Consider the following 9,593-nt stretch of genomic DNA (forward strand, 5'->3'; position numbering starts at 1 on the left):
GGGGATGATTTGAGATGTAGAGATGCTTCTTATTGTATAAAATGTTGCATGTACAAGGAGAAACAAAGAGAGTCCATACTGTGCAAAAAAGTCTACACGTCCAAACTAAGCACTGCAGGGAAATGTCATTGAGGAGGAAGGTCCTGACAGGAAGGTCCTAGATATCTCCTATTATAATGTCTGCAGAAATTAGCAGAACTAACAGCCTGGACAAAGAACTGAAAAATACAAACTAGGCAGAGGAAACTCAGATGTAGCACTTTATTATATATGAGAATGAGAAAGAATTAACAAAATAATGATAATTAAATGCCATAATTTCAAAGAAAAAATAATGCTATTATAGAACTTTACTGACTTTATAATTTGATATCATTATTTTTGGCTTTCCTTATCATGTTATCCCTGGAATTCATATCTGGTCTGAACAATATAAAGAAACATTTAGGAAGAAACATACAGATAATCACAGCCCAAGTAGATGCTAAGATAGCAAAGATCTCCATAGCCACTGTGTATCTTCCCTGAGTACTAAGGGAGGCCGGGATATAAGATATCCAGACACTGAGGAAGGACAACATGCTGAATGTGATAAATTGGGCTTCATTGAAGCTGTCAGGAAGTCTCCGAGCCAGGAAGGCCACAATGAAACTACTGCTGGCCAGAAGAAAGGGATAACTCAACATGGTCCAGAAGGCAATGGCTGATCCCTCATTGCAGTCAATAATGATGAGTTCAGGCTTAGTCACAGTGTTATATTGTGGAAATGGGGGAGTAAGGGACAACCAAGTGACACACAAGATGAACTGCAACAAACAACAAATAAAAATAATCATGTAGGAGACTCTTAGGGTTATCCACGTTCTCAGTCTCCTTCCTGGTCTAGTGGCCATAAAAGCCAAAACAACCATGATTGTCTTGGCCAAAATACATGCAACACAGAGAGTGAAGACAAGACCGAAAGACACCTGACGTAGGAGACATTTACCATGATCTGGGTACCCAATAAATCCAAAAGAGCAAAAAAAGCAGAGGCTGAGGGACATCAGTAGAAGACAACTCAGAGAGTAATTACTGGCTTTTACTATGGGTGTGTTTTTATGATAGACAAAAAGTTTTAATACAAGGACAGGAATAATGGAGGATATAATGCTAGTGGCAGCTAATGCAGCTCCTAATGCATCTTCATAAGACAAGAACTCAGTGGATTTTGGAAGACACATGGATTTTTCTGGATTCGGCCACTGGTCCCATGGACACCTGAAGCAGTTTAACAAATCTGTAAAAAAAAACAAAATAACATAGTCAAATATTGTAGTATTATTATTATTATTATTATTATTATTATTTTTACATAAACATTTTATACCATGCGAAATATGAATGCAAAACATTTTATTACTTTTTATGTATTATATATAACAGTTATGGGTACTAGATACTGAAGATTGTCGTTAATCCCGGGAGTTATTCTGATTGCCCTATTTGGAGTCGGGAAGGAACTTATTGCATCATTGCCCAACTATCTGAGATCGGCTATTCGACAGATCGGGCTGTCTTAACTTGTTTATCGGTTTTCGTAGTGGGACAAACACATTCAATTAAAACGGTACTATTTTCACTTGTTCCATCAGAAAGCAGAAACATTATTATGGAATACATGTTTTTTTTAAGCTTTCAAGGTATTTGTAGACATTGACCTTGTTGTATTCAATCCTATTACCCAGCCTGAAAGAGCAATAGAGTCAACAATTGTGTTACCATTACATTTCTAGTTTTTTTTCCCAGTAAACTTTTTTTGAAATTTAGTTAAGTCAAGTCAAATTTACAAATATATAATTTGATTCATCCACAGGATAGGACATCAGTATATGATCGGTAGGGTTCTTTCTCCCGCACCCAGCACCGATCAGCTGTTCCTGCTATCTACGGGCACCAGATGTCTGTGTCGGAAGCAGATGTCTTTGGTCACAATGTAGCGGCCGTGCTGCAGCTCTGCTCCTATTTAAGTGAATAGGAGCAGAGTTGCAGTACTTCAGCATGGCTGCTATGCAGTGTATGGTGCCATCTGTGTCCGGCATAACATCCGGTGCCCGGAAGCAGCTGGATACACTTGATCGGTACGGGGTCCAGGTGTCGATCGTATACTTGTAACCTATCCTGTGAATAGGTCATCTGTATGAAAAACTGCCCCGTGCCCAGACAACCCCTGGTGACTTGAATCATGTTACGCAGGGATTCATTTTCATACATTTTAAATGATGGCATAGCTCTACAGTATATAATATATGTAGCGTTCAGAAGTTTCTGGAATGAGGTAATCACATTAAAACTATAAAAGTTTCTAACCCCTTTTTCCTTATTTCATTCAGATATATCACTGCGTTACCTGAACTTGAGATCTCTCCTTGAAGACAGGGAACACACATAAAGCAACAGGTTGGTTTTCCTTGTACGGCAGCTTTCCTGAATCCTGGGGAACAACTGTTACTACAAACTGAGCGAGGGACCTGAGGATAATAAATATTTTCATTGGATGAATTATCTTGTGTACATTGTTACTATGAGGTTGCAATATATAACCGAAGGTACAATGGGTCCAATTTTATGGGACATTGAGTTTGTTCTTATAAGGGTACTGTGATTATGGGGGCACTGGCCTAGAATTATTTTGGCATAGTCTGAACATATGACAGTGGTCCTTATTTATCTGGACTTATTCATGGTGGACTTCACATGCTCTTCTGACCTTAACGTTCAAGAAAACTTTAGATAATACAATATTCTCATTGCTACTGAGACATAATATGTTGATTCTTACATATTTGTATCTATTGGGAATGTATTCGAAAAAAATCTTTGATATTGCTTAGCTCTTTTCTTAATGTTCAGCTTGAAAGGCCACAATACCATCAGGAAAGCAAGTTCGGGGCCTGAAAGGGCACAAGGGTCATAGCTTTGAGGGCTACCAGGGCAAGTGCCCTGGGAGCCAGTAGGGGTACCAACAAGCCACTTGGCTAGAGTATTAAAAAACAGACTTAACTAGAGATGAGCGAACTTGCTGAAATTTGTTTCAGGGCCGATTCAATCAAACCTTCCCCGAAATTTGTTTTGGTTTGAATAAATTTGGCGGGAATCACAAGTCCCCTGATTGCTCTGTCAGACACTCTGATGTGTTCTAGTACTGTGTCCAAGTGGGATAAGGTCCTAGAAAACATCAGAGAGTCAAACTAGGCATTCAGGCTCTTATGATTCTATAAACTATAATAACTATAAAATGATTACACTATTTACCCACTTAGTTAACAAAAAATATACATAAAAACATAAAAATACAAATAATATAAAGAGACTTTATTATTCAGACAGGCAAAAAATTGGAACTTTTGATCTACTCTACTACATCTATGGTGTAATTGTAAAGTGCACAGGCACTAGAAATAAAGACATATTATTTTCATAATCTGTTCATGCCAAGATGACAAATTAATGAACCATGGCTAGATGGTAAGTCTGAAAATATCTAAATTACTGCAAAAAGTTGACTTATTGTAAAGGTTCCAAAAATAATATTCTATTAAGACATATTTATGTTTAGGATTAACATTCTCCCAAGTTGGAGATTTGAGAAATGGACTGCTGAGCTTTAGTAATGTTTTCAACATATTCCATACTTGTGTTTATATCTTAAGTGCTTTAGACCAGACTTGAGGTTCTTGTCATAGTCCTAGGTCCTCCAGCAGAATGTCCTTTATTAATTCATACATTTCCTACATTTTTTATTTGAAGGCATTAACCTATGTTTTCTTCAACAATTTGGAATTTCCCACCTGTTGACCTCCTTCTGTAGACTTGGGCCACACTATCAGACTTGAGTTGATTCTGAGAACTTGATCAGGAGATGCTGTAATATTATAATTGCCAATCTTAACTTGAGTCAGGGTCCCATCTTGATTGAGTTGCCAGTTCACAATACTGTAGACTGCAGGTGGATCACTATTCTTACCAAAATATATGTCTTGTCCAAAGCTGAGTTTGAGCCTGACTCCCCTAATATAATAAGTAAGCTGAAAAAAAAAGAAGAGTGGTAATAATGTAGTCTAATCATTATGTTTATAAAGAAAGCTTTATTACCATTGGCTTCTAGGTTCTGTTCTATCCGTTTTCCATTGCCCTTATGTAATGAAGGGGTAGGGAGACAGACAGGTGTGCCCTAATCTACCCGCAACTCAGTCCCTGCCTACTTGCATGACCCGTCCTAGGCAACAGCGTACAACTGGGCGACAGTCCCTACGCTCAGTAAGTGCATGACAGACAAACAGACAAGGGTAAACAGAAACTAAGGGAAATGGGGCAGTTGCCCACGGCAACACCGTGAGCAACAAGAGTAGTGAACGAGCCGAGTCAAACCAGGAGTGTACGAGGTACCAAACGCAGAGCAGGAGCATAGTCAGTAAAGCCAGGGTCAAAATGAAGCAGAGGTCAATAGTAATAGCTGGAACAGCAGAGCCTGGAAACAAGAAAGAATCACAGGCAAAGACAAGAAGCAAATGAAGGTATAAATAGACCGAGGGCGGGAGCTAGAACCGTCTGGCTAGGCTGTGATAGGTTCTCCCACTCCTCAGCCTACCAGCTTGAGTGGTAGCAGATCGAGTCACTCTATCAGACCTAGTCACAGATGCAGACAGATTAACCACGGGCGTCGACACAGAAGCTGTGTCTGGCAGATCCTTTACACCTTATGGGAAAAATGGTATAGTCTAAAATAAGTAAACCTCAATGGTTACGGACAAATTATCATGAAATAAACTTAATACACTGTCGCATAATGCTAGCTAAATGGATGGGGTGGTAGAGGGTGCTGGAGGCTGCTATAGTAGAGGCCTAGTTGCACTTTACCCTTTTGCCCTGCCTATAATATTGCCTTGTGGACATGTTATTTAAGAAATGGAAACCATGACTAGGAATGCGGCTCACAAACCTAATATACAACCAAGTAATATACAACTAATTAATCATATATTTCTCCAGCCAATACTTAATGAAGTAGCTATCATAGCACAGAAATCCCACCAATGAAGACTTTTTACAGCGAGATTACCTGCCATGGTTTGACATCTCGAATGTTCGCACAGGTCCCATTTGAAAATGGTCCCTCGCCAATTTTGCAGTTTTTCAGATCTTGTAAAGCTTTGGCTAAGACAAGAACAGCCATATATATAAAATAAGCAGATTTTAAGGTGGCAATATAACTGGATTTATTTTTTACATCTTCTAAATCTTCTGATCCTGTGCATTTTTTTATTGGGTTCGCCCAAGAAATAGTAAAGTTTACATTACGAAGAAATTGGCAATTGAAAACTCTCTCCCAATACATGGTGGCCCAATCCTCTTTTGTAGATGTAGATGGATGGATCTTGGACAGGAATCCATCTAATCCTGGGATATTATAATCATTATAAGCTAAACCAAGGGTGCCGAGTAAAGCCTGAACATATTTTGTGACTGATAATATAGTAGACCTAGACCAACCGGCATTCCCAATAAAGATCCTTCCCTTGACATTCTGCTTCACCATCTCATTAAAAATAGGAATTAATTCAACGCCATAAGCAAACACAACTACAACCTTAGCTGTGGACTCTTTTATAACCTTCACTATATGTGGGGCATTGAGATCCAGTTGACCAAGGCGAATATATTCCATGAAGGCCACACATGCTCCAGCCTCAACTATTGCTTTCTTTATTGGCTGAATTCCCTGAAAGCCATAATCATTGTCAAGAGCCACAAGACCAATCCAGGTCCAGCCAAAGCTGAGTATCAGCTGAGCCAGTCCTATAGACTGAAACATGTCAATTGGAACAGTCCTGAAGAAGGATGGAAATAGTTTCCTATTACTTAGGAGAGAAAGACTTGAAAATGGACTGATCTGAAAAGAAATAAACATTCTGTCAGAAATGTTTTATCAACCTATATGGCAAAAAGTTTTTTGCTGATTTTATAACTTTCAGAGCTGTAGCTAAGTTCCCTTTCACCACCCAGGACAAATATTCAGTTTTCTGCCCTAGCCCTGCATCTGGCCAAGGCCGGTTGGAGCTCCGTCCTTCCTATTAACCATTGTACATGCACTGCCAGAGACCCTAAGCTACAAATCTGCTTTGACTACTCCATACATTGAACTTTGAGGAACATTTTCGATAAATGTAACTAGTGTGGCGACTTCAAAATGGCTGGCCTACCTAAAAAAACAACAACAAAAAACTGCACAGTTTACAGAATTTTGACAACATATTTTTCCGATTTTTCTATATTTTGTTCACCACTAGAAAGTATGAAGGACATTGTTATCCATTAAGGTAAATTTATCCACAATTCATAAGGGTTTTCTCTACCATGTTCCCCCATGATTAATGTTGACGGACAGGTGTTTTATATAATCCTTGGGACGTAACTATGTAATAGTGAGATGTTCATTTCTTACCTGTGGATATCTGAAGGTTCCCAAAACATTAGCCAAGATGATTGAGTTTGCAGAAACTATAGAACCAATAACAGCGGAGAACAATGGCCTAGAAGTACAATGGTTGTCGGTGATAGTTTTACTAGAGTCAGTCAGGAACTGTAAAGCTCCTTGTAATTCGTAGTGAGGTATACTGCAGGTGTCATACATCTGGAATCCTAATGAAATGTTTGACAGAATATTGGGATCTCTATTGACTTCCTCAATGGTAAACAGCAAAGTTTGAAGCTGGTGATACATTTCTAGATGTAACCTTCCAGACAGAGAAAAGATGTTTTACATTTTGTATTGATTTTTATTACTTAAAAAAATATTTTTTTTTATTTTACTACATTTTGAAATAATGCAATTGAATGTTCTGAGGTACAAATGCTGCTACACGTGTCTACTTAATTAATATTTTCCAGTAGAACAGATCTAAAATAAAATGTGCAGTACCAGGAATTATTGGGTAACAGTAAATACCTCTTTCAGACTATGGATCTTTTGGAGACCATTTGCATGCAGGCCCCAATGCTGGGAGCTCATTAGATGGAATTTTTTCTTGTGAAAATCACTATGACATGTAGTAATGAAGCATCACATGGGTAGTCAATGATTTAAATGGATGCAGGTGTCTTGTGGAATAGATACTACCCCTTTAAATAGATACAAACAGAAAAAATGGGACATAAATATCATCAAAACCACAAAAAAGGCCATACTCACTAGGTAGGTGGGTGGGTGAAAACCCGTTCCCATCAGGACGCAGACGGGTCAAAGAATGCTGCAGCCACCCACCTACCTAGTGAGTATGGCCTTTTTTGTGGTTTTGATGATATTTATGTCCCATTTTTTCTGTTTGTGTTTTTAAATTAGGAACGAAAAGTTCTGGTTAGGGACTCGCAAGGCACTGGGGACCCTTGACGTTGGGTTGCGAGCTTTGCGTATTTTGGCCAAAATAACAACTAATACCCCATGTTTCATGGATATTTCTTACTACGTATACTACACCTTTTTTCAGGACGCAGCCGGGTCTTATATGCTGGGAGGGCATGATGTGCTGGCGTTTGGTTTGGAATGCAGAGCAGCCCGCTTTAGCTAACACTAGCGGCGTTACAAATAGGCTGTTATTCGGCAAGATACGCCATGCCTGACGACCAGCACATTATCCCTCCACGTATTACACATAGTACTGACACCCCATGTACTATTCACAGCACTGACCCCTATTCATCACATTTATTTATTTATTTTTATTACATTATTACACAGTTCTGACACTCTCATACATACATATTTATTTTTTACCATCCATTCACACCCTAGCACTTCACTGACACACATTTATCGCACACCTTTGAGCACTTAGTCCGCCACTCCCCTCAAGACTAGTGGGAGGGGCTATCACTATTTAATGCACACTCCTTCTGCAGCATTCTTTGACCCGTCTGCGTCCTGATGGGAACGGGTTTTCACCCACCCACCTACCTAGTGAGTATGGCCTTTTTTGTGGTTTTGATGACCCTTTAAATAGATATTGTACAATAAATAAAATACAATTTTGATAAATGGAAATCTATGCTTTAATATGCTTGAAAAAGAGAATAGTTGGAGTACATGAGAAAGATTTGGATATAGTGGTTGTCAGCAATCTAAACAACATCATTCAATGCCAATCAGCTGCTGCGAAAGCAAATGTAATCTTAATTTTTATAACAAGATCTATAAAAAAAACTATGACTCGAGTATTAAATAATTTATATCTAATTGATCAAGGAATCAGATATTTTTCTTACACAAAAAGGATTGAAATTTTTAGCAATAGGAGACCACACTGCCCACCTTGCGCAATGTTTTGGTAACTCTTAAGTAAATATGGCCAGTGATAATGGTAATAAAAATGTAGGAAAGAACATTGGAAAAACTGCATGGCAGTGTATATGGTGACAAGAATTGGAACAGGAATTCCACTGATGGCACCTGGGGTACCTGGGTAGACCTTTTGTTCTTTATGGACGGGTTTGCAGGCCTTGACATTTATCTTCATAGATTTGGAGGAGAGTATAGTACATTGCAAAGATTTGGGTATAGTGTTTAGCAGCAATCTAAACAACATCATTCAATGTCAATCAGCTGCTGCAAAAGCAAATATAATCTTAGTTTGTATGACAAGATCTATAAAAAAACTATGACTCAAGTATGAAATATCACTAAATAAATCACTAAGGCTACACCTCGAATATGGGGTACATCCTTGAGCATTAAATAGTGGAAAAGCTGGAGAGATTGTAACCTAATTGATGAAGGAATCAGATATTTTTCTTACATGAAAAGGATTGATCATTTTAGCAATAAGAGACCACACTGCCCACCTTGAGCAATTTTTTTATGGCCAGCGATAATGGTAATAAGAATGTAGGATAAAATATTGGAGAAACCGTATGGCAGAGTATATGGTGACAAGAATTGGAACAGGAATTCCACTGATGGCACCTGGGGTACCTGGGTAGACCTTTTGTTCTTTATGGACGGGTTTACAGGCCTTGACATTTATCTTCATAGATTTGGAGGAGAGTATAGTACATTGCAATGCCAAATATAATAGTTCTCTACCAGTAGTGTCATTGCATAGGACCTACTTACAATCTACACAAAATCTTGGGTGGTCGCACATTAAATGTGAATTTCTGGTAGATCTTTTCACTGTTTATAGGAAGTAATACTCCTATCATGATATCTCCAGGTTGTCGAATCCCCTCCAGGTCTGTCACAGGTGGCAATCCACACATCTGACCCATAGACCACATAACTGACATGAAGTGCAGTAGAAGATTCATCATACACGTCGTATATACATTAATCATGATCCAACAGTATACAGATTTCTGTTAATATAAAATACATAGCATTGTTACTGATAATGTTTCCCGGATGTCTTCTCTGTAGAGAAATAATATAACTGGAGGAACAAGGCTAAAACTTAAATGAACTCACTAGGGTATGGGTATAGTGACACACAGAACACTTGTCGAAATTTCTTTGACTGTTCCATACATCTAAATGAGGTTTAGAATATTCCAGGCTGTAA

General features: G+C 38.5%; 1 protein-coding gene across 1 annotated transcript; it reads right to left on the bottom strand.

Annotated features, from left to right (window-relative positions):
• Positions 1-359: 359 nt before the first annotated feature.
• LOC142750578 (extracellular calcium-sensing receptor-like) lies at positions 360-9,342 on the bottom strand. The gene is made up of 6 exons (XM_075859574.1): positions 9,149-9,342; positions 6,485-6,776; positions 5,102-5,932; positions 3,831-4,067; positions 2,390-2,510; positions 360-1,279 (listed from the first exon to the last, which is right to left on the bottom strand). Exons 1-6 carry the CDS (start codon positions 9,340-9,342, stop codon positions 360-362), a joined length of 2,595 nt encoding a protein of 864 aa, XP_075715689.1.
• Positions 9,343-9,593: the final 251 nt, after the last annotated feature.

The sequence above is a fragment of the Rhinoderma darwinii genome, chromosome 3 (assembly GCF_050947455.1).
Source record: "Rhinoderma darwinii isolate aRhiDar2 chromosome 3, aRhiDar2.hap1, whole genome shotgun sequence".
Taxonomy (NCBI): domain Eukaryota; kingdom Metazoa; phylum Chordata; class Amphibia; order Anura; family Rhinodermatidae; genus Rhinoderma; species Rhinoderma darwinii.